Source organism: Littorina saxatilis, linkage group LG4 (genome assembly GCF_037325665.1).
Source record: "Littorina saxatilis isolate snail1 linkage group LG4, US_GU_Lsax_2.0, whole genome shotgun sequence".
In the NCBI taxonomy this organism is placed as follows: domain Eukaryota; kingdom Metazoa; phylum Mollusca; class Gastropoda; order Littorinimorpha; family Littorinidae; genus Littorina; species Littorina saxatilis.
Genome location: NC_090248.1, coordinates 20,240,137 through 20,267,009, shown reverse-complemented (window position 1 = coordinate 20,267,009; position 26,873 = coordinate 20,240,137). Strand labels below are relative to the sequence as shown.

At 41.8% G+C, this 26,873-nt stretch overlaps 1 protein-coding gene across 5 annotated transcripts in view; it reads right to left on the bottom strand.

The window, feature by feature from the left end:
• The window catches only part of LOC138964183 (receptor-type tyrosine-protein phosphatase mu-like), a 315,123-nt gene that overhangs the window by 51,991 nt on the left and 236,259 nt on the right, over positions 1–26,873 (bottom strand). The window contains exon 1 of one of the 5 annotated variants that reach the window (XM_070336076.1): positions 24,415–24,699. The exons of the other annotated variants lie outside the window; for them this stretch is intronic. Within the exon in view, the coding sequence (XP_070192177.1) occupies positions 24,415–24,496 (82 nt within the window). The 5' untranslated portion in view covers positions 24,497–24,699. Of the gene's footprint in view, positions 1–24,414; positions 24,700–26,873 lie in introns of those variants that run through there. 5 annotated transcript variants of the gene reach the window in all.

Below are 26,873 nucleotides of genomic sequence, written 5' to 3'. Positions count from 1 at the left end.
ACGACAATGGTACAGCTTTATTAACACTGTCACAAAACCTGCCCAAATGCCTAACACCAGGCGGCTATATTTACAAGATATTACGACGAGTCGGCATTATACTTGTCTCGTCTAAATATCTGACCCTATTGCTACGCTGAAAACACAATAGCGATTATATAGCTGTTCTGACCTTAATTTGTTGTTCCAAACTTACAAAATGACAGGTTTTGCGTCGATGCGTTGATATCAGGTTTTAACCCATATCCTACCAACATTTTTTTAAAAGATATTTTTGATTTTTTTTCGCTTTTTACCATCACAAACACACTCTATAACACAAATATAATCATAACATTTGAACGTTTATTTTTCTTATGAGTTTTTGAGGACGCACGCTTGAAGAGTGCATGGTAGCCAACGGGTACGTATAAGTGTTCTCATAATGCACGCTCAGAGAGTGCATGGTATCAAGAGGGTAGGCCTACGTGTTTTTTTATCTCCAAAACTTCACAAACAAATGATACGAACAAACACAAAGTAGTGATGACAAGACCTACAGTTCACAAATAGTTCCTCAAACTCTTAAGTTTCAACTTTGAGCTCTGTAGACATGGCAAGTTGAGCAGAGCGTCATGGAAGATCTGCACGCTCAGTGGATGCCGTGAAACGCATTGAAGCACTGATTGTGAAGTCCAACTGTGCATTTCACGGTCTTCTTTGGCGAACCGGGTGGCATCTCTCATTGGGCAGTGTTCTATGCGGTTCTTCCTGATTGTTCCTGTCGCCCCTATGCCGTTAGCCGCAAGATCACTCAGCAGTGGAAGAGATGTGAAGAAGTTATAAAACGTCAGGTGATAAGGACGTTGTGGAAGCTCCGAAATCAGATCTTTGACCACCGTTCCCCCGAGACCAAGACGACCGTATGGTTGACCACCGCCAGCCCCAGCGTATGGTTCGAATTGAACAACGTACCCAAGCGGGTCAGCGAGGGTCCACAGTTTGAAACCAAATCTAATTGGCTTCCCTCAAATGAATTGTTTTGTTGAGTGGTGTCCGAAATAGGGGACCATGCTCTCATCGATTGAGAGATGTTGCTGCTCAGGGAAATATAACAGACACCTCTCGTTGATCATCGAGAGGAATGCCCTGACTTTGCTGACCTTGTCGTTTGGGTCCAGTGTGTTGTTGTCTGCAAGGGGAGAGCAGAGACACGAACATAGCGTCAAAGGAACACAATACGAACATAGCATCAAAAGAACACAATATTATCATCAAAAGAACAAGAAATAGTGCCCCCTAAGCCGCACCACTGGATCCGCCACTGCATGTTTATTTGAAAGTCAAAAGCATTTTACTATGTGCATGTTTATAGAGTATGTAAGTACACAACATCCAGGGGTATCTCGCTACCATGCACGCGTGAAGCGTACGTAGCCCAGCACTAAATATAGGGGCCTTTCACTACCATGCACGCTTGGAGCGTGCAGAGACGTTACCTTTTACTTCGATCAAAAGTTCCATGGAACTTTCATCCTACACACAAATCGAATCTAACATGTTTTTCCATAGATGTCCATGCAAATAAAAGTGCAAGCATTAGCAACATAACTGCTTTTGTAAATAAATGGCACTTACTGAGATTGACGTGAAGATTTCGAAGTCATTTTTCCGAGTCTGCTGCAGAAAAGATGTTTCCACGTGTGAGTTTTGCAAGCAGGAAGCGGGAAGGGGTGTTGGAAAGGTAGACAACTCTATCAGCAATTCGCAATCGCGGCACATCAAAATCAAAAGTGATCTCGCTTTCATTAGACGCCGAATTCCTTACGCGCATTAGTTTCGCACAGCCACACCGCTACACACTCTCAGACTTGGGAAGAAAAACTCCAAGTGCTGAAACAGCTTTTTATTAGTTCATTCGTATGCAACAAAAAGAAATTTGAGCTTTTTTATTTTGAAAAGGGCTACCAATGAAGAAGACTAAAACATAACATCAACGGAAAACTAGAAACCACCGAAGAACTAGGAAGCAACAAGGGGAGGGGAAGAGATCAATGGAACAGCTAATCCGTACAACGCGCGCTGACAGCGAAGTTTTCATTTCGGATGAATGGCATTTTACTTGCCTCGTCACCGAAGCAAATTGTTCAACCTCAGCCTTTAAAATACTTTCTTTTTTTTAAACGACTTCATGGATGTTAGTACCCAGGGTCGATCATTAATGCTTCAGAGGGGTATTCAGTGTGGAGTTCAGGGATGTTCCTTGGATTGTGTCCTTATAGGACAAATGTCTTGCTGAAAGTATAGGACATTTGTCCTGAACTGTAAAAAACAATCGGTCATTTCACGTGGAAAGAAATAAGCCGTCCACATCCTCCTTTGGTACACACACACTGTGACACACACCAGAGAGAGAAATATATTGTAATTGTATTCCAAACTTGCCTCCTTCTAGTTCTTGTGTGTGTGTGTGTGTCTCTGTGTGTGTGTGTGTGTGTGTGTGTGTGTGTGTGTGTCAGTGTGCGTGTGTGTGTGTGTGTGTGTGTTTAACAGAAAGCAAAAGATCTTCCACTGCATCCGACATACTTTTCAGCATTTCGTTTGCACTTTTTCTACTATCGTAATGGACATGGTCCGAACAATGGAGTTCCTTGATGTGTGGGACTTGCAGATCTGTCAAAGTGTCCATGAGCGAAGGAAACTTGGTGAAAGGAATGTTCTCCATCACCATCCAGTGCACTGTCTTCACTAAAACAACAGCAGCCTCTTCTTTTGCCGTGAACATTTTCTGCTGCACCTGATCGCGGTCTTGTAGTAACCCTGGAACAATATGGGCTGTCTGATGGTCATTAGTCTTGCTATGATCCGCGAGACTGCTTGTTCTGAAATTCGAGCAGCCACGTGTGAAGCTGTTGTTTCGGTTTGCTGAAATGCACACTGTGCAAAACATCAGTTTTCTCTCGCCATCGAAATTTAGCCATGGATAAAGTTTAAGCCATGAAGGCACAAACGTCCGTGGTGGTGTCGTCGCCGTTTTCGTACTCACAGTCACAGTGGGTCCGGTCACAGTCACATTTGACGACTGATCATGATCTGACTGTCGAAAACACAGCTTGGGTTGGTCCTTGTCAGGTTTCAATTTCTTCGCAGGCGGCATGATCGCATTCGCAGTTTCTAGAATCTATACAACCGGAAGTTGAACTTTCGGAAATTCTTAAACTGCGCGGTCTTCAAACGGCGAAGTTACTAAACCAAACAACAGAATACGTTGCCGATTCGGAGATTAGGAGACGTATCATCTGATGCCTGATCTAAATAAACGGATCAATGTTGCCATGTCCGACGTGGCAATAAAACGATCGGTCAGTGTCCGTCTCTGACATAAACTTATCGGACATTTGTCCGCCAGAGACACAAGGTACCGGTCATTAGACCAAGGTATCCGGCCCAGGGCCGACCCCTGGGAACATCACTGGGAGTTACGAGGTAAGAAAAGCCGAATGCGAAAGTTTGTCTCAGTTGGCAACTGAGCTCACACAGGCACACAAAAACGGCAGTTCCATGAAATATTGTTCACCCATTTGTTCGAACTAGGGGAAGGGCTCCTAACTTGGACTGGCTCCCAGTATGGACCACCTGTTCTGACAAACTAACGGCGCTAGAGCGCTCAAAACAATTTCATTCGCTGTATTCACCCTCTCTGGATAACTTGCACATGTCAAAACAGTTGCAGAAACACAAACCTCAAAACCGTTAGGCTTTTTCTCTTTTTACATTTAGTCAAGTTATGACTAAATGTTTTAACATCGAGGGGGGAATCGAGACGAGGGTCGTGGTGTATGTGTGTGTGTGTGTGTGCGTGCGTGTAGAGCGATTCAGACTAAACTACTGGACCGATCTTTATGAAATTTGACATGAGAGTTTCTGGGTATGATATCCTCAGTTTTTTTTCTTCATTTTTTTGATAAATGTCTTTGATGACGTCATATCCGGCTTTTCGTGAAAGTTGAGGCGGCACTGTCACGCCCTCATTTTTCAACCAAATTGGTTGAAATTTTGGTCAAGTAATGTTCGACGAAGCCCGGACTTCGGTATTGCATTTCAGCGTGGTGGCTTAAAAATTAATTAATGACTTTGGTCATTAAAAATCTGAAAATTGTAAAAAAATTTTTTTATAAAACTGACGATCCAAATTTACATTCATCTTATTCTCCATCATTTGCTGATTCCAATAACATATAAATATGTTATATTTGGATTAACAACAAGCTCTGAAAATTAAATATATAAAAATTATTATCAAAATTAAATTTTCCAAATCAATTTAAAAACACTTTCATCTTATTCCTTGTCGGTTCCTGATTCCAAAAATATATAGATATGATATGTTTGGATTAAAAACACGCTCAGAAAGTTAAAACGAAGAGAGGTACAGAAAAGCGTGCTATCCTTCCCAGCGCAACTACTACCCCGCTCTTCTTGTCAATTTCACTGCCTATGCCGTGAGCGGTGGACTGACGATGCTACGAGTATACGGTCTTGCTGCGTTGCATTGCGTTCAGTTTCATTCTGTGAGTTCGACAGCTACTTGACTAAATGTTGTATTTTCGCCTTACGCGACTTGTTTTACTTTTGGCAGCGTTCACTCTAAATTTGCCACCTAAAACGGACTCGTTTCTGTCCACAGCCAAAGCTGTTATCACACAAAACGTGCTATATATGACAGCTAAGACTAGTCAGTTTTGACCCCCCCCCCCTAGTCAATTTTGACCCCCCTTCAAACTTTAAGAATGAGTGCATTAAGACCTTTAGAAACAATATTTATGCATATATGTATACAACTACGTATATATAAGGTTTGGGGGGATGTGTCATTCTGGGCTAGCCCAGAATGACCTTCCGGTCAAAATCAGCTAGCCCAGAATGACCCCCCTTTCAAACTTCAAAAATGAGTACTTTAAGACCTTTTAAAACGAATTAAATGTAAATGTGGACAATACTTTTTTTTTTTTTTTAAACAGAACTTTATTCAATTTTAATCATGACAAGAACAATGCATGGATGATTACATACTCAAGCATATACTGCTTATTTTAAGCAATCATAATAATTACAAAACAAGGGTTAGCATGATGGCGGAATAAATACATTAACTCATTTCAGGAAACGAAGAAAAAAAAACCCAAAAAAACCCAGATACACAGACAAGCAGAAAATGGGAAGGGGTTGGTGATACAGGAGGTGGGGAAAGGGCACGAGAGAACAGGAATAGGAGTTAAGCCCGCCACCGACTACAGCCGAACCACGCCGAACCAGCTCGTCGAACGCTCGGCGAACATTCCACCGAACCAGTTCTGTGTACTAACTAATAGGGGAATCCCCTGATTTGATGACGTCGGCGACCGTTCGCCGAACCAGCCCGTCGCGGCCCGGCCGTAGCTAGCAGCTAGCTTAAGGGGAAAAGAAGAAGAAGAAGAAGAAGAAGACTTTTGAGGAGAGTGGATCTCATTTCAAGTGGACTGGGTGGCCGAGTGGTAACGCACTTGCGCTCGGAATCGAGAGGTTGCGTGTTCGACTCTGGGTCGGGCCGCTATTTTTTCCCCCCTTTCCTAACCTAGATGGTGGGTTCAAGTGCTAGTCTTTCGGATGAGACGAAAAACCGAGGTCCCTTCGTGTACACTACATTGGGGTGTGCACGTTAAAGATCCCACGATTGACAAAAGGGTCTTTCCTGGCAAAATTGTATAGGCATAGATAAAAATGTCCATCAAATACCCGTGTGACTTGGAATAAAGGCCGCGAAAGGTGAACATTCGCCTAACAGGCTTGAGGTTTGCTGGTCGATGTGAATGCGTGATATATTGTGTAAAAATTCCATCTCACACGGCATAAAGCGGTTTGAACTTCGGATAAGGCGCTATATAAATAAAGAGCATAAATAAATAAAAAAATAAAATTGTAATAAGTGCACATAAGACACTCGCACAAAGTTAGTGCATATATTGCGCATAAATTGAGACATAATTAATAAGTCGAAAAACAACAAAAGAACATGAGAGAGGTTATGGGGAAAGATTTGTCAGGCAGCATGTGGACAATATTTGGTGGAAAATGATTCTGACATTTTTTTTGACCGGGAGCATCCCTCCAAACCTGTTGAGATACATAGATGCATACATTAAATGCATACATTTCATCATCTGAAGTCCTAATGTACTTATTCTTGAGGTTTGAAGGGAAGCGTCGAAACGGTTGTTTTTTTCGATTTTTTCGATTTTTTTCAATATCATTTTCCATCAAATATTGTCCACATTTACATTTAGTTCGTTTTAAACGGTCTTAAAGTACTCATTCTTGAAGTTTGAAGGGGGGGGGGGGGGGGTCAAAACTGACTGGCCTAGTCAGTTTTGACCGGGGGGTCATTCTAGGCTAGCTGATTTTGACCGGGAGGTCATTCTGGGCACATCCCCCCAAACCTGTTGAGATACATAGATGCATACATATATGCATACATTTCGTCATCTGAAGTCCTAATGTTCTTATTCTTGAAGTTTTGAAGGGAAGCGTCGAAACATTTTTTTTTTAGAAATAAAAGTTAAATGTTTTTTTCGATTTTTGTTGTTGTTGCAATATCATTTTTCATTAAATATTGTCCACATTTACATTTAATTCGTCTTAAAAGGTCTTAAAATACTCATTCTTGAAGTTTGAAGGGGGGGTCAAAACTGACTGGCCTAGTCAGTTTTGACCGGGGGGTCATTCTAGGCTAGCTGATTTTGACCAGGAGGTCATTCTGGGAGCTAGCCCAGAATGACACATCCCCCCAAACCTGTTGAGATACACAGATGCATACATATATGCATACATTTCATCATCTGAAGTCCTAATGTACTTATTCTTGAAGTTTGAAGGAAAGCGTCCAAACTTTTTTTATTCTTTTTTTTTTTAAAGTGAAAGTTTTTTTAAATTTTTTTGTTTTTTGTTTTTTGCAATATCATTTTCTATTAAATATTGTCCACATTTACATTTAATTTGTCTTAAAAGGTCTTAAAGTACTCATTCTTGAAGTTTGAAGGGGGGGTCAAAACTGACTGGCCTAATCAGTTTGACCGGGGGGTTATTCTAGGCTAGCTGATTTTGACCAGGAGGTCATTCTGGGCTAGCCCTGAATGACACATTCCCGCAAACCTGTTGAGATACATAGATGCATACATATATGCATACATTTCATCATCTGAAGTCCTAATGTACTTATTCTTGAAGTTTGAAGGGAAGCGTCCAAACTTTTTTTTTTTTTTTGAAAGTAAAAGGTTTTTTTTTTATTTTTTTTTTTTGCAATATCATTCTCCACCAAATATTGTCCACATTTACATTTAATTCGTCTTAAAAGGTCTTAAAGTACTCATTCTTGAAGATTGAAGGGGCGGTCAAAACTGACTGGCCTAGTCAGTTTTGACCGGGGGGTCATTCTAGGCTAGCTGATTTTGACCGGGACTTCAGATGATGAAATGTATGCATATATGTATGCATCTGTTGATAAGCGAATCTATCGCGAGGAAGACGTTTATGTACAAATCACCGAACCCAACCCATTTTTTGTGTGCATTTTTCTGAAGAATAAACTGCATGTGGTTAATTTTATCCGTTTAATGCTTGTCGAAACGAGCCATAAGGCTTTAGAATAAAAAATTTCACGTACTGCTTGGCCATCTGATCACAGATGAGGTCGCAGTTTGTAGGTTGAATCTATGAATCGGCCACAGATAGATCTGCATTTCTGGTCAGAAACCAACATTCACACCACAGACATTCCAAACATTTATATTTATTGAGCGAGCCAGTCTAAAGAGTACTCGGGTCCAGCGCGAGCGTTTTTTTATTTTACAACCATTTGAAAAATACATACATCCCCCGTGGTTGCCCGCACAACGAAATCGTTTTTCTTGTGTTTTGAACTTGCCAGTGTTACAGCACAGAGCAGAGTCCGTCCCGCACTTTGCTTTGTGTTCATCACGTGGCCACCCAAACACCCGCACAACGCAACATTTTCACGAGAAAAAAACGTTTATTTGTTTGCTTTGTCTGTATGAAAATCTTTTTAGATTTGTTGTTAAAAATTACAGCTTTGTATACCATGTTTATTATCTTTTATGAAGTAATTATAGTTAAATAGTCTTTTATGTTTTTTATTTGTTCGACCTTCTTAGGATTATGGAGTTTTATGCACTACCTGTTATAGTTAACTAAAATATTTTACTTGAAATAGTCCATTGTAGTCGGTGTAGGCCTTAAGCTTATGTTAATCGTTTGTCCAGTATTTAATTTAATTCTCTATTTTTGTATGAACTCAAATGTTTAGTGTTCTTAGTATGTCTTGTTAGGCTAAGTTCTATTTAATCAGAGTATGTTTGCGTGTGCTTATACCTAGTGATATTGTAAAGCGCATAGTGCTTTTAGTTATGCGCTATAGAAATCTCCTTAATAAATAAATAAATAAATATTACACATTTCTATTTACATTTACCACTGACACACCAAATTGTATACTTTGGTTTGCAAGTGAATCGTTATCATACAAAATAATGTTATCACGAGACGAACAGAGATCTCAGAGATCGTCTGCTTCTCAACTGTTTCGCGCAAATCGTGTAATATCTATTTTTGCGGAAACCTCCCGAAGAAATGCAATCTCAGCGGCTTTCACCTGCAACATAGTCGTGCTTATTTGGAATGTGACATCCTGTTCTTCGTCAGTCACACCTATCTCGAAAACTAAGCCTCGCACAGAACCAGCGCCCTTCCATTGTATGACAAAACTGAGAGAAATAGATCGGACAGACTTTATGATACACATTTTTGAAAATGATGACATGCCAAGAATCATATAAACGAGGGTTGGGTAGTTGAATGAGACTTCTGCCCGATCATGTACAATCACAAGACCTACTTTGGAATTTGTATTAATCCCTTGTTTACGCGTTCAATAATGAATTTTCTCGATTTGCTATATAAATCCCTTAGTGCACTGGGATGTCTCAATAACTTAAATAATAGTAATATAATAAATGAGCATTTACATAGCGCAACATCATAATTTTACAATTAAGCTCTTTGCGCTTGACACATTTAAAATTAAAAAAATAGTTATACAAGCATTTGCATCTACATTCATAGTCAACACTGCTTAATTAAACACATACACCATCAAACATACATTACAAACAAATTCGTCCACTAACTAAGTAATAAAAACATGAATAAGATAGGTAGTGAAAAACAAAGAAATACCAGCTGAATACCCTTAATCAAACAGAACATGTTATCAACAATACTGAAAACAGCCCTAGATGTTTATATACATTATCACATTATCACTAAAACAACAAATGATGCGTTTCTATTAGAATTATTGTTACGGGCCTTTCCACTATGGTTGGAAATAGAGTGACGTTTTTGTTGGCTAAAAATATATCAATTTCTCAATTGGCATGAATATATTTCCTGGAGCATCCATTAGATTTCAACCAAAAAAATGACACAATGCCAAGCAGGGTCCCAATAATCGCATATAAAAAAATGAAAACAATTGATCGTGACATTTCTGCAAATATCTGCAAAACGTACCTTTACCCCCATGTTGAAACATGGCATCAGAAGAGGTAAAATAAATCGTACTCTAAAAATTATGCATGTTGAGTTATATGTAAGCACTGTTTGAAAGTGTTCATTATCTGCCATGTCTGAAAATAGATACAAGTGTATCTTCAGAAAGTATACAATTAGAACATTCCTCAGATTTGAACAGGAACATTTTTTCCACCGTACACTCGTTCATTAAACGTTCAGGCCGCTTTGGGTAAATCAGAATAAATGCTCTACAAGCCGGACAACAACTTTAACTTCTGCACATCTCCTACCCATCCTTCTTTTTTTATTCGTCTTCTTTCCCTCCTTCCTTCCTTTACTGTCTTTCTTTATCATCATTATGCAACGTTCATTACGTTATTAATAGATTTGGTTTATTGAGACAAATTTTTCAGCCGTTACCGCCTTATGTTGTACTGTCATGCAGGAACATCACTATAAGCTTCTAGCTTGTTGCTGTTTCTGTGAACTTTGTATACATGTCATGATTGTAACCTTTGTTAAAATAAACTTATGTTTAAACCAATTAGAACATTCGAGTGAAATCTTTTGCATTAGGACGTTACCGTGCGTTGTCTGAATGTGCGAGCGTGTATGTGTGTTTCTCCCCTTTCTCTCACTCACACAGATTTGTTTTCATTCTTTTAATAAATCTTTATCTGTTGTCAAAATAAAATCGATGTTTCCAGGTATGCATGACAGTCACTTCAGGCAAATGTATGTAAGTCTATTCTAGGATTTCTGTCAGTTTAAAGGAGAACGTCAAGGGCCGCATGACCTGGGAGTGGAAGAACGAGTGAGAAAAACAGTGTTAAACAAATATTTTGACTTGCAGGCATTAACGTTTACTTTGACATTGAAAACAAATATGCGTGAGAGAAAGAGAAAGACAGACAGACACACCCGCACAACACATACACGCGACTAAAATTATTGTTTCAGACTCGTAACTTCATTTCAACAATGCAGACAATAGACGTTGCATAGGGAAATGAGAGTTTGCTGATTCTGCGCAAAACGCTGATTGGAAAAACTGTCTGCTAGAATGCAGAGCTCTACTTGAATTTTGCAAGGTTTGTTTGTTGCTTGTTAAAGACCTGTATTTTACACAAAATGTATTTCATGTACGGTAAAAAAAAAAAGAGCAAATGGCATCGTCTGTCGGCGACCAGTCACAGAAACAAACCTGGCCAGGTATGCGTTTACTTCATACACGTCGAAGAATCTGGAACCATGCGTCTTTGTTATTACGAATATCCAAAGGATATTCCAACGGAAGTTTGCCAACTTTTGTGGGAATATCCTTCGATGATCCGAATAGGGATGTGTGAGACCATTCAATCACAGCCCCCGATTCCCCTCACGTGTCTATCAGAATAGCTATATAGCGCGATATTTGCTCAGTAGGCCTTAATGTTGGCCTTGACCTAAGCAAATATCCTGCGCAGTCGAAGTAAGGAGAAAAAAGGAAATCTTGAATGAAATGGTGACGTTTTGAATGGGAGCCAGGCAAATTTGACCTCTTTATTCTGACCATAAACCCCCTCTGTTCACAATTAAGGCGATGGAAGGTCGTATCGATTCATAGTTTCATCCTGCAAACTGCGACCTCATCTGTGTTCCTATCGTTAAACAATTCATGGAAGCTTTTATCTTAAATCCGTATGGCTCGTTTCGACATACATTAAAAGCTCAGTAAGCATCCCGAAAACCATCACAGATACTGTCAGTACACACAGTACAAACACCCTTCCATTTGAACGCTCACCGAACGGGAACATCCTGTCTGCTTTCCGTCTGGAGTGAGACATTTTCAAAGATTTTATTTTCGTGGACCGTCTGATCTACAATCAGGCGCCTCGTTTTGGCGCTAGAACTAACTTTTAAAATCTAAATGATAAATTGACAGCTTGTAACACAAACATTCTTAAATCATAAAATATTTCTGTTTTCATCAAGACAAGATCAGTACAATTCGAAGTTTTGAAAGTGTTACAAAAAGTAGCCCGAAAGCAGGGTCACGAAAGGTCGTGTCTCAAAGCAGACGATTTTTCTGCATAGCGCTCGCTTTCTTTGAAGCCAGCCGCCGCCGACAAGTTCGTGTGACTCGCAGCCGTTTGTTGCGTTTTAGAATCAGAGGTACACAATAACGTGCTATTGCAGATACAGCCAGTCGTATTGAAATCACAAACTGACGACTAAATTGTGAAAAAAAGGAAAGTGGATCACACGGATTCACGATGGCTCAGGGGTTAGATAAACCACGAAATCTGGTGTGTGGTTTACGCGAGCTAAATAGCAATTCAAACGAACGGTTTCATTTAATGCTATTAAATGCTATTGCAAGTGTGTTCCATAAAGTTAGAACTGGTTTTTTTCATTGGAAGATTTAAATCGTTTTGTAAACCATTTGAGACATACTGGGGCTTTAAACGGATGAAATTAACCACAGACAGTTAATTTCTTTAGCAAACTGCAAGCGTATCATTGCCCTCTGTTAGACTGTGTTTTTTTTACAGAAATTTCTTCCAAGGATAGGTTTGCTGATTTGTCGTATGAAGCCGTCATCAACAAGACCAAAGCGATTGCGGAAGCAAACTCTGTTCTTACACGACTGAGACAAACAAGCGAATGTTCCACAGCTTTAATGCCAAAAGAGAAGAAAAAAAGTGTTGGGTACTCACGCTATGACAGGTCGGATCACAGATCAACGACATTTAAAAGACGGAATTGATCGAACAAAAACAAATGACGTCAAAGTTTCTTTCGTTTTGTGTATAACTTCTTCATCACGACTTTTTATGTCTGCATGCGCGTTAAATGATTTTCTTTTCCGCTGTGTGGTCTTCTATGTTCATAACTCTGTCTTATCCTTTTAGACTCGAAAGTGACAGCTCATTCCGTGTCTTGAAAAAGCTGAAGCACTCTTCTCGGATATCTTTACAATGTTAAAAAAAAAAGTGAAAAGAAGAAACAAGGACCAGTGGCAAAATGACAGCGGACTGTGCATTCTTGCCGGTCAATGAAGGGACGGATTAGAGCTTCTACACTCCATGTCAAGCACCAGGCCTAGATTCGTAGCAGACACTAAACATAGTAAATAACACTTGTCTTGTGGTGACGATTATGTCGTTAAAAAGTATTTGTTCTTCGTGAAGGCATTTCGAAACAAGAATTAGCTTTGATGGGTCATAGGAGATATACGTTACATCACCGATTCATCCATGGAATCGCGTGGTATCTTGTCTCAACGGGGTGAATACATTTAATGACGTCACTCTCGGCAGAGCTTCGAGTGACGTCATCATACTCATTGACCCAGTCTCGACAAGATACCACGAAACAATGGATGAACGGATGTGTAACTTACACTTATATGTTCAAATGAATAAGTATAATTTAAACGTGATGAAAAGCAAGTATCAGATTAAAGCATTGTTCTGCTAAAAGAAAAGGGGCTGACTTTGATGCACTAGTACAGAATATAATACGTATTATCCTACATACGTGAGAGAGACACCCGTGAGATAATAATCGTTCAAATCACACGTGTGTATATCATGTAAATGAGGTCATGTCAAGCAAGTCTGGCAGGGACCTGTTTTTTCACTGCTTATGATGCCAAAGTCACCGAGACAAACGTCATTATAGAAACAAAAATTGCGCTCGCTAATTACCCTCGATGAATCTTTAGAACTAACACGTCACGCCACACTTTCAGAGTGACGTTTCTTTGCTCTGACGTAATAGATTGCACGAGGCTTTAGAAGAGATCGACGTTCCGAAACAAGCGTCTTCAATTTAGCTGCCTCGACTGCAGGACATTTTCAGTAAAATACACGTAAGTACAGTATGTAGAATAAACAGAATACTACATGTTATTGCACGTGTAATTTATCTTTTTTCTTATGCTATGGAATAGCATAATGATTAAATACACGTGTAATAAATATGTCATACTCGTGTAAGAAATGATTAAATACACGTGTAATTAACATTTCATGCGCGTGTAAGAAATGTTTAAATACACGTGTAATTATTTATTACACGTGTATTTAATCATTTCTTACACGTGTATGAATTATTTATTACACGTGTATGAATCAATCATTACGCGCGTATTAATTATTTAGTACGCGCGTATGAATCATTTCTTACGCGCGTATGAATTATTTATTACGCGCGTATGAATTATTTATTACGCGCGTATTTAATCATTTCTTACACGTGTATGAACAATGTTTTACACGTGTATTTAATCATTTCTTACACGTGTAAGACATGATTAAATACACGTGTAATACATTTTTCATACACGTGTAAGAAATGAATAAATACGCGTGTAATAAATATTTCATACAAGCGTTAAAAATGCAGGAGTCACGTGGTTAAGCGACTTAAAAACTCGGACTGGGAATCCACATGAAAAACACTCTATGCGTCTTCATCGCCTCGCTTTGCACGCTTACAGCTCAAGATGGCGGAAGCGGCAAACGTCAATGTCACTTTAGAAGGTTTGCGAAGTCGTATATTTTCCGATTCAAGTTTTAATTTATTACAGGTGTATCTAATGATTAAAATACACGTGTATTTAAATCTTTTCCTACACGTGTATTTAATCATTTCTTACACGCGTATAAACTATTTCCTGCACGTGTATTTAATCATTTCTTACACGTGCATGAAATATTTATTACACGTGTATTTAATCATTTCTTACACGCGCATGAAATATTTATTACACGTGTATTTAATCATTTCTTACACGTGTATGAATTATTTATTACACGTGTATGAATCAATCATTACGCGCGTATTAATTATTTAGTACGCGCGTATGAATCATTTCTTACGCGCGAATGAATTATTTATTACGCGCGTATGAATTATTTATTACGCGCGTATAGGTTATGAGCCAAACGGCTTTCCATATGAGTGTGCCAAAGCGCGCGTGTGTGTGAGTGTGCCAAAGCGCGCGCGAGCGGGCGTGTGTGTTTTTATGTGTGTGTGTGTGTGTGTGTGTGTGTGTGTGTGTGTGTGTGTGTGTGTGTGTGTGTGTGTGTGTGTGTGTGTGTGTGTGTGTGTGTGTGTGTAGATTCGAGCAAGTATAATGCGACTCATCTTCGACTCGTCGGCATTATACTTGTCTCGTCTGAATATCGGACCCTATTGCTACGCTGAAAACACAATAGCTGTAAATATTTGCTCACTAGAATAACAGAGATAAAGAAGGAAGGCCATGGGATATAGAGACTTACCGAAATGGCCCATCCCACGGACATTTAAAGCAAACACGTCTCAATAAGTAAAGTTGCACCCGTTTTCCACCCAGCGCTTAGAGCGTGTACAACGAGTTATATCATACATTTTCTTTGTGTGCAGGCTGCTATGAGAAGAAGGAAGTGAGTTTCAATGTGCAACACGTAATCTGATAGGACACTGTTGTAACAAAGCGCACTCTGCTGTACTAAAAAACAATAACACACTTGACACGGCTATTCAATTCACATTTGTCTCTGATAAAGGTTTGTGAGTGGGGCAAGTCACACACTCGCTTCTGAGTCGCCTTGATATGAAGTTCTGAGTTTTGATTTATTTCTCTGTCTCTCTCTGTGACGGTATTCGGTACCTCTCGGGTCGTGTCGGTCGAACTCGGTCGGTCATGTGATGGGGCGCGCATGTGCAACGGTGCCTTTCCGCCTATACTCGCTTCGCTCTCTGGCATGCACGCGGGACACTGATTAGGCATGGCTTACCGCATCGACCTTGTATTGTTGTCATCTGTAGCAGTTTGCTAGACAAGTAAACCAGATGAACGTACCTGATGTGAGTGTTGTTTATGTACGCTCGGAACACGACATGGTGGCAGCGGTGGGATTCTTTACCCAACCGTGAGTTTTGAAATAGTCGAGCATAGTCGTACGGAAGAAGAAGAGCATGCCATTCAAACCGCCTGAACCACTCGACTTTGGGAGGCCCGACCAGTGGCTCACGTGGCGTAAGCGTTTCGAACGCTACAGGGTTGCTTCTAAACTAGACAAAGAACAATTTTCAGTCCAGGTCAGTTCCTTAATCTATGCTATGGGCATACAAGCCGAACAGATCTACGAACAGTTCGAATATGACGAGGACAATGACGAAGCAAAACTGGAGGACGTACTGAAGTTATTTGACACGCACTTCGTTCCACAAAAGAACGTCATACACGTTCGAGCTGTCTTCAACACCAGAAGCCAACACAGCGGCGAGCAAATCGAACCTTACGTCAGAGCCCTACAGAGCAGGTACGAACTTTCTGAGCACGCAGATTTTCATAACCGCGACGAAGCCATTCGCGACAGGTTCGTCCTTGGTGTGAACGACCGAGAACTCTCAGAAAAGTTACAAATGCAAGCAGACCTGAATTTGCAAGACGCCATTAAGCAAGCCAGGCAGTACGAGCAAGTCAAGAGACAGCTGTCTGAGCAACGTTCCAGTGTTGACGCTGTACACACCGGTACGCAGCGATTCAACAGACGCCCTCGCGGCAGTGCAGGTGCAGCAGGTACCAGCTGTGACAGTGGCAGCAGCGGTCCAGCAACCAAGCACGCCGGTTCCAGGGGTGGATTTCGTCATCTGCGTGGTGGCGGTCGTCGCTTTCCTCAGGAGGGGAGAAGTGATGCATCATGTTCACGCTGCGGACGTGGACAACACAAGAAAGACAGTGACTGTCCGGCAAAAGGGAAGCAGTGTCACGGCTGTGGCAGGTACGGACATTTCTTTTCTTGTTGCCGTTCCAAGCAAGTCAACGCTGTCGACGCAGAAGAAGTGTACTACATGGGTGTCGTACACAAGCAGGGAGCTGAACCAGCATGGTACACTGACCTATCATTTGGACGTCGCAAGATCAAGTTCAAGATCGACACAGGTGCAGATGTGACCATCATTTCCAAATCCCTCTACCTGACCCTTGTCCCGTGTCCCAAACTTATCCCCACCTGTGCAGTCATGCACGGCGCAGGCGGACAGATATCCTGCATAGGATTCTTTAGGGACACTACCAACATCAACGGTCAAGAGTTTCACCTGGATATCTATGTCGTCGACAGCAAGACAGAGAGCTTATTAAGCAGAGAAGCCTGTAAACGCATGGGACTTGTCCAACGTCTCGACAGCATACAGCCAGCGTTCGGTGAGTTGGACCAGCAACCAGTCAATTGCCCACCGGCAAAGATCGTCTTGAAAGAGAACAGCCAGCCCTACAGTCTGCACACAGCTCGGAGAGTACCCATACCTTTGATGAAGAAGGTAGAAGAAGAACTGGAAAGGATGAAGAAGGCCGGAATTATTGAGGAAATAACCGAGCCAACAGATTGGTGTTCTCCGATGGTGCCAGTTTTGAAGAAATCTGGAGCGGTCCGGATCTGCACGGACTTGAAAAAGCTGAACCTGTCAGTCAAGAGGGAGAGGTACCCGATTCCGACTCTCGACGACATTTTGCATCGACTCAAAGGAGCGAAGATTTTCAGCAAGCTGGACGCAACGTCGGGGTTTTATCAAATTCCTCTCGACCCAGAAACTGCCAAGTACACAACCTTCATCACGCCATTCGGAAGGTACTACTACAAAAGACTTCCGTTCGGAATATCCTCCGCTCCCGAGATTTTCCAACGTACGATGGAGATGATCCTGAAGGGAGAAGAAAACACGATCTGTTTCTTCGACGACGTTCTCATCTACAGCAACTCAGATGAAGAACACGAGCAGCATCTTGAGAGCTCCATGAAGAAGATTGTCGAGGCCGGGCTCAAGCTCAACAAGGAAAAATGCAGCTTCAAGCAGTCAGAGATCGAGTTCCTTGGTCACGTGATCAACGCCGACGGAATCAGACCAGACAAGAAGAAGATTGATGCCATCATCAACATGCCTGACCCGACCAACGTCACAGAACTGAGAAGAATTCTGGGCATGATGAACTTTCTGGGACGGTTTCTGCCAAACTTGTCGTCAGTCTTGAAGCCTGTCACCGAGTTGCTGGAGAAAGACAAGGCGTGGAACTGGGGAAAGCCACAGACACTTGCGTTTTCAAAAGCGAAAGAGCTCCTGACAGCAGCTCCTACCCTCGCTTACTTCGACTTGACTAAGCCGACAACGGTCAGTGCTGACGCGAGCAGCTACGGTATTGGCGGCGTACTCCTGCAGCAGCACGGGGAGAAGATGAAGCCAGTCGCTTTCTGCTCAAGAACTCTGACATCAACGGAACAAGGGTATGCCCAGATTGAGAAGGAGTGTCTAGCTGCTGTGTGGGCGTGCGAAAAGTTCGAACGTTATCTGATCGGTCTGGAGAAATTTACGCTCGAAACCGACCACAAGCCGCTCATTCCTCTCATCAACACCAAAGATTTGGACGAAACGCCCATCAGATGTCAGCGGATGCTGATGAGACTGATGCGATTCAGCTTGACAGCAAGTTATTCACCAGGCAAGACGCTTGTGGTGGCCGACGCCTTGTCAAGAAGTCCTCAGTCGCCTGTCCAAGAGGGGAGAGAAGAGACATCGGAAGACAGAGCCGATGTTGCCACACTACTGGCGGAAGATGTGGAAGCTCACGTCGACGCTGTCCAATCTTCATGGCCGGTTTCAGACAAAAGACTAGACGAGATAGCAGCACTGAGTCAGCAAGATCCTGTCGTCAAAGCAGCTCTACACTACACGGCCAACGGTTGGCCCAGGTACGTAACTGACGTAGAGCCAGCTCTAAAAGACTACTACGCATTCAGAGGGGAGTTCAGCATACATCGAGGTCTTCTCGTCAGAGGCGTCCGGATCGTCATTCCGCAGGTCTTGAGAGAAGAAATGCTGAACCGGATTCACGAAGGCCATCTCGGGATAACCAAATGTCGAGAAAGAGCAAAGTCGACAGTTTGGTGGCCAGGCATCAATGAAAACATCAAGCAAAGAGTGTCAGCATGTCAACACTGCGAAGAGAAGCAGCCATCCCAAAGAAGTGAGCCACTTATGACAACAGAACTCCCAGACAGACCATTCCAGATGGTTGCTGCAGACTTGTGTGACTTCAAGGGACAGAGTTATCTTGTTCTGATTGACTATTATTCAAGATATCTTGAAATCGCTCATCTTCCGAGAGAGACATCTGAAGTCGTCATTGGACGGATGAAGAACATCTTCGCACACCACGGAATACCAGACGTCGTCGTCACGGACAACGGTTCTCAGTTCACGTCAACAGAGTTCCAGAGCTTCGCAGCAGCATGGAAGTTTACTCACTCGACTAGCAGTCCATACTTTCCTCAGTCGAATGGAGAAGCCGAGCGAGCAGTACAAGAGGCCAAGAAGATTCTCGCTCAAGAAGACCCGTTCTTAGCCCTACTCAGTCACCGGGCTACACCTACGACGCCAACAGGAACGAGTCCAGCGGAGCTAGCACTCGGAAGAAAGATGCGAACGACGCTCCCTACTCTCGCAAGCAATCTCATCCCAAAGACGGTCAGAAGGGATGCGATCAAGGCGCGGGACGAGCAAGCAAAGCTCAGAAACAAGAGTGACCACGACAGACGTCATGGGACAGAGACCCTGCCGCCACTAATACCAGGTGACACTGTTCTCCAGAAACTAGACCACGAAAAGTCCTGGGGAAAACCAGCAACAGTCCTGCGTCAATGTGCACCACGGTCCTACGAGATACGGTCAGAAAGGGGACAGTATCGTCGGAACAGACGACACCTCAGATTGTCTTCCCGACAAGTGTTAGACAGGCCTACCATGACCAACATCCCTGTCCTTTACCCTGTCCCAACCCAACAGAGTCCTGTTCCTGAAACGCCAAGCCAGCGCAATGCAGACCAGCCAGGTCTTCGTTCTCCGGAACCTCCACCGACGCCTGGGTCCCCGCGACGTCCTCCAGCGGCGCCTAACCCAGGGCAGCAAACGTCGACTCCGGTCATCAAAACCCGCAGCGGACGAACTGTGAGACCACCGTCCCGCTTCGAAGAGTGAACCATCGACTCCGCAGATCAACAGCAAATAAACAATGACTGTTTCGGTTCCGGTCGAAAGATTCGTTACTGAAACCCCTATTGAACTTTAATTTTAAATGATAACGATAACGTTTCGTTTCATCAAGATCATTATATCTTTTTATTTGAAGGGGGGAGATGTGACGGTATTCGGTACCTCTCGGGTCGTGTCGGTCGAACTCGGTCGGTCATGTGATGGGGCGCGCATGTGCAACGGTGCCTGTCCGCCTATACTCGCTTCGCTCTCTGGCATGCACGCGGGACACTGATTAGGCATGGCTTACCGCATCGACCTTGTATTGTTGTCATCTGTAGCAGTTTGCTAGACAAGTAAACCAGATGAACGTACCTGATGTGAGTGTTGTTTATGTACGCTCGGAACACGACACTCTCCATTCCCCATACTCTGTGTGTGTGCCTGTGTGTGTATGTGTGTGAGAGAGAGAGTGTGTGTGTGTGCGTGCGTTTGTGCGTGCGTTGTTATTATCATAAGTCAGTATTATAAGATTTTTGTGATGTTGTTCATAGTTTTAAATTTTTGATATTGGTATAGAAAGTACTTATATATGATATGACACTGATATAACTGTACATCCTTTCTTATCTTATAACCTAAATATATACCTAGATGATGTGATATTGTTTAAATCTAGATTCACTTTTAAGCAACTTTTAACATATATTAATTCCATGCGCCTATGAACCCGCGCGTCTTCTTGTAAATGGGATATGAATGGAGCGAGAGAGAGAGAGAGAGAGAGAGAGAGAGAGAGAGAGAGAGAGAGAGAGAGAGAGAGAGAGAGAGAGAGAGAGAGAGAGAGAGCAAGAGAGAGAGAGAGAGAGAGAGAGAGAGAGAGAGAGAGAGAGAGAGAGAGATTTTGATGATGTGATCATCCTAATCTTAATTATTATGAGTTGACTATTTGCGCCTCGCTCACACACACATACACACGCACATAGACACGCACACACACGTACACACACACACACACACACAAACACACACACACACACAAACACACACACACACACACAAACACACACACACACCGCAGGGGGGATGGAGAAAGACAGTGAAATAAATCAAAACTCTCTCTTTCTCTCTTTCTGATCAGAGAGAGAGACACACACACACACACACACACACACACACACACACACACACACACACACACACACACATATATATATATACACACACAAATTTCACGGACACATACACACACACACACACACACACACACACACACACACACACACACACACACACACACACACACACACACACACACACACGGAATTAAACACAAAGATAGGAGACTATTGAAAATGATATAACAGATCTGCATACATACCTTACTAGTTTTTAACCATTGTTAAAAAAATGTTTCGTAATAAATAGTCTCGTACTTCCATGACATGTGAAGAAATAAATCAGAAGACGGTACAAAGGCGTTTTTTAGAAATAGGAATTACATATTATATTCTGTTCAATTGCATCAAAGGCAGCCCCTAATCCTTTAGCAGAACAATGCTTGAATCTGGTACGTACCGGCTTGGCATCACGTTTGAAATACACATAATTTATTCATTTGAACATATAAAGTTGCTTACCAAAGTGACATGCACTTGAAGAAAACATGCTCCATAGTAGAAACACTTTGGGACCCAGTATGTTTGCATCCATTTTCTCCACACGACTTAAAGCCTGTACATCGCGTTATATTTTACCTTCCTTGTATGCTAGCTGTGAAGAGAAGGAGGAAGTGAATACCAATGTTATACATGCACCCTGAAAGGACAATATTGGCACAGAGCCCACCCCCCTATATGCACTACATCGCCAAAACATCACGCGGCTAGTCATTTCACATTGTTTGTCAGATTAAGTCTGTATTGTGGGGCAAGTTTGAGAATAATATTCGTCAGATTTTCTCATACTCTGCAGTCGCTGACGTGTCTAATAGGACTAAGGCTGAGGAAACTCGGTGTTATGGAAGCAAATGGGTGCATTGATAGTGGAGTTGCAGATTCGCGTTATAGATGTTTTAGGCTGAAGGTTTGTATTGTGTGACTGAAATGACTGTAGGTTTATGCTTTTCCCTGTAATGTAACTACAACATTTCAACAAAATCCAGTTTGTTTAAGCGTTTTTAAGTACAGTGAAAAATTTACAGTATTCAACAACACAGACACACACGCAAACACACACACACACACACACACTGCACACACACACACACACACACACACACACACACGCACACACACACACACACGTCCACACACACACACACACACACACACACACACACACACGCTATTTCCCCTCATCTGGCTAAGCGACATTGAGTCCGGATAAAAGTCACTTCTTTCAACTAAAGTCGCATGTGTGAGGATCTTGACAGGGCTCGTGTGTAAACATACAAGCACAGTGATTTTGGCTGCTAGTTAAGACGCTCGAGAGCAAACCCATTGAAATCTGTCCAAAGTGCTTCTATAAAGTAAAGAAACGCTGGCAGGTCCGGGGCACGGAAAATGAAGAATAGTTATTAGGTGCACAATGAACAGTACAGTGCATTTCTTTTTTTTTCTTTTTTTTTTGCTTAACGCCCAGCCGACCACGAAGGGCCATATCAGGGCGGTGCTGCTTTGACATATAACGTGCGCCACACACAAGACAGAAGTCGCAGCACAGGCTTCATGTCTCACCCAGTCACATTATTCTGACACCGGACCAACCAGTCCTAGCACTAACCCCATGTAATGCCAGACGTCAGGCGGAGCAGCCACTAGATTGCCAATTTTAAAGTCTTAGGTATGACCCGGCCGGGGTTCGAACCCACGACCTCCCGATCACGGGGCGGACGCCTTACCACTAGGCCAACCGTGCCGGTCCAGTACAATGCATGCTGTATTAGCTGTTTTGTCATACTTAAGAACAACATTTATTAATAACATACACAAACAGACAGACAGACAGATAGCCAGTCAGACAGACAAACAGGTTTTTCGATAGCCAGGCATATAGCCAGATAAATATAGAGATAGAAAGACAGACGTATACAGAGACAGATACATATGCAGATAGACACACAGAATAAAGCAGTGACAGACTGACAGGCACGCAGAAGGACATAGGAACAGACAGACGGGTAAACAAGTAGACAGACAGGTAAATAGATGGATACGTTGATAGACAGACAAACAGACATACATATAGACAGGAAGATATTTTCAGAGATACATTGATATAGACGTACATAAATGTATATCATATACATAGATACAGATATAAATTAATAAATATACATGTAAATATATATGTGTACATTTGATGACAATGTATTGTTTATTTGTTAGACAATTCAAAAGCTTTCTTTAAAAGTCAAATTGATGTGTTAAATGTCAGTTTTCCATATGTCTGAAAATAACTGTCGGGAAAGCTAAACCTGTAGGATTTGTCAGTCATATAGCAGGAACAAAACCTACCCAGAATTGTTGATGGAAGGCAGCAGGAGCTGTTGAACGAGAAGGTTCCTCTTATTTAGCTGTTTTATTCATAAAAGCAGCGAATATGATGAAAACGTGCAGATGTTGGTCAAACGAAGAAATGTACAGCCAAAGAATGTTTGAAGTGTGTGAATCCTATAAAGCAGTAATGTATGCCTCGGATATTTGGGGAAGATTATAACCAGTGTAGATAAAATGCACAAGTTTTGTTTGAAAACGCCTTTTGAACTGCAAGAATTGCACCACGGGTAATGGGTTTGAAGCATCCGTTTGTTTTCTCCGTGTATTTAAAATACATCCCTGTTTCCTCTACTCTTTCCTCCCTGTTTTCAGCACGCACACTAATTCCTCTATTTATTCAACACGCACCCTGTTTCTTCAATTTATTCAGAACGCACCCTGAATACATCATTTATTCAGCACGCACGCGAATTACTTTATTTATTCAACAAGCACATTAACAATTTACTTAGCACGTACATGTTTCCTCCATTTATTCAGCTCCCACCGTCCACAAATCGAGAACGAACATGGTTGAACAGACTGACCATGTCCATTACATGTCTTGGCCTATAATGCATGGGAGGTGCTTCAGTGATATCGAGGATCAAACAAATGAATCGTTTTGATCCCAGTACAAAGCAGACAGTGTCCTCGAAGACACCCATCGTAATGATCTTGCTCCAGGAGTGTTTTGTATTGTATCTGGTGATGAAGTTACATGATTCCTTTAAATCTCGTCGTAGATAATGATGGACACCTGTGATATTGATAGCACTGTGCTGATGTATTCGGTTCAAATATGTTTTGCGTAAACCTGATGATAGATTCACGGTTCGTAATGGACTTCTATGTAACGATTTGCTTAACTCAGTCACTGTGACAATTATGAATGTTTTACTTGTGATGATTATGAAATTGTTTGTACCGAGGAAAGTTTCATTTCGTTCGTGAAACAAGTTGTCTGCTTTTGGATTAGTGCCAAGGCCTCTGACATTAAACCCCTTACTAGTTTTTTTCAATGGAGAGCAACCATTTTTTTTAAAGTTCGTAATAAGTCTTTTACTGCCATGGCACAAGAAGAAATAAATCAGAAGGCTGTACTAGTACGTTCTTTAGAATTAGACCTTACGTATTATATTCTGTACCAGTGCATCAACGTCAGCCCCTTAACCTTTACCAGAACAATGCTTGAATCTGACACTGGCTTGGCATCAAGTTTAACATACACTTATTTATTTGAACATAAAAAATGACTTACCGAAGTTCCCCATGCCACAGACATTTGAAGCAAACATGTTCCATAGTAGAAACACTTCTGGTCTCAGTAAAGTAGCACCCATTTTCTCGACAGGGCTTAAAGCCTGTACTATCAGTGCGTTTATTATATACCTTCCTTGTGTGGTGGTTGTGAGTAGGAGAAGGAAGTGAGTTAATTCCAATGTGAAGCACGATCTCTGATAGGACACTGTTGCCAAAAAACGCAAGTGCTGTTCTCCACCTCAAAACTCTTCACACGGCTATTTCTTTTACATTTTTGTCAGATTAAGGTTTATGATGAGGATAAAAAATCCGTCAGGTGTTCGCGAACTTGCAGACGCTGTCGTGTTTGATAGGACTGAGGCCGAGGGGAGTCTTTGTTTTCCAGCTATTGCTCCCGCAATAGTAGAGTTTCATCAACGATTTTTAGCTATGAAAGTTAATATTTTGTCATCAAAGTGCACAAAGAGTTATACTTTTTATTGATATGTACTTGCAACCCTTCACCGAAACACCACTTTTTGTGTGGGTGTTTTTGAAGTTGAGTGACAAACTGACAGTATGTATAGAACACACACTTACACACACACACACACACACACTCACACACACACACACACACACACACACACACGCACACACACACACGCACACACACACACCCACACATACACACACAAACACACACACACACACATATTCATACACACACACATTCATACACACACCAACACCCACCCACACAAACACACGAATGCTACTTTCCTGGCTGAGCGACATTCAGTGCGGATAAAAGCTTCTTTCAACTAACGTCGCATGCATGGGGATCGTCTCGGGGCTCGTGTGTAAGCAAACAAGCACAGTGATTTCGGCTGCTCGGACGCTCGAAAGCAAATCCTTTGAAAACCTTTTCTAAGTGTTTCTATAAAGTAAAGAAACGCTGGCAGGCCTAGGTCACGGAAGATTAGGAATAGTTATTAGGTGTGCACTTTACTGTACAGTGCATGGTTTATTTGGCGTCTTTTCATGCTGTTAAGAACATTCATACATAACACTCAAAAACAGACTGACATATAGACTGACTAATAGGCACGCAGAAGGACAGGGGGACAGACAGAAGGGTAGGCAGACAGGTAGACAGACAGGTAGATAGATAGATACGCAGATTGACAGACAAACAAAGAGACAAACAAACAGGCAGACAGAAACACATATAGACAGAAACTGACTGTTCACAATAAATTTATCCCCGAGTACGCTAGTACTTGGGCTCATCAGACTTTAATCGTATGTCTGTGTGTGTGTGAGTCTGTGTGTGTGTGTGTGTGTGTGTGTGTGTGTGTGTCTTTCTCCACTTAACAGCTTATTGCTGGGAAGCTACTGGGCGCAGTTCGTTCAAAAGTTGATACACTAACTTGATAATAGGTCCGATTGATCGTATTAAAACTTCATAATGTTACCTGGGACCTAAATGCGAAATAATCCACAAAAACGACTCTTGGCGGTGGGCGCAATTCGCGGTGGGATAGAACTGCTGTTCGGCTAATAGAACAGCCAGCCAGTTGGTGGCTTGGTGGAAAGCACGTCTGCCTATGGCCAAAGTGATCCGGATTCGATTCCCGGCATGGGCGATCTATTTTTTTTATATTTTTTTAATTAAATTCTTGTTTACTATTGTTTATCCCCGAGTACGCTAGTACTTGGGCTCAGCAGACTTTAATCGTGTGTCTGTGTGTGTGTGAGTCTCTGTGTGTGTGTGTGTGTGTGTGTTTCTTTCTCCACTTAACAGCTTATTGCTGGGAAGCTACTGGGCGCAGTTCGTTCAAAAGTTGATACACTAACTTGATAATAGGTCCGATTGATCGTATTAAAACTTCATAATGTTACCTGGGACCTAAATGCGAAATAAACCACAAAAACGACTTGGCGTAGGACGAATTCAAACGGCAACAGCCAGCCTCATAGAACAGCCTGCCAGCACCCAATAGCCTTAAATTTCACTGAAAGAATTGTCAGAGTTGGTGGTAGGCACGTCCGCCTATGGCCAGAGTGATCCGGGTTCGATTCCCGGTATGGGCTGTCTTTATTTTGTTTTGTTTTGGTTACATTCTTGTTTACTATTGTTTATTATGAACGTTTAAATGTTTTATTTTACGCTAATAATTTTTTTTATTGTGTAAAATAAATAAATAATATATATATATATATTTTTTTTTTTTTTAAATCCACGTGCACAAGACAAAAAACTTTCATACTGGGGGAGCGAGCCAGTCTGAAGAGTACTCGGGTCCAGCGCGAGCGTTTTTTTTTTATTTCTAACAATGTGCACAGCCCAGGTAATGTAATAATTATAAATGTTACACTTGTGATGATTATGAAATTTTCATTTCCTTCGAGAAACAATTTGTTGGATGGATATCTGCAGGGGTGGCACAGTTCTCTCATACAAAACACTTAAGA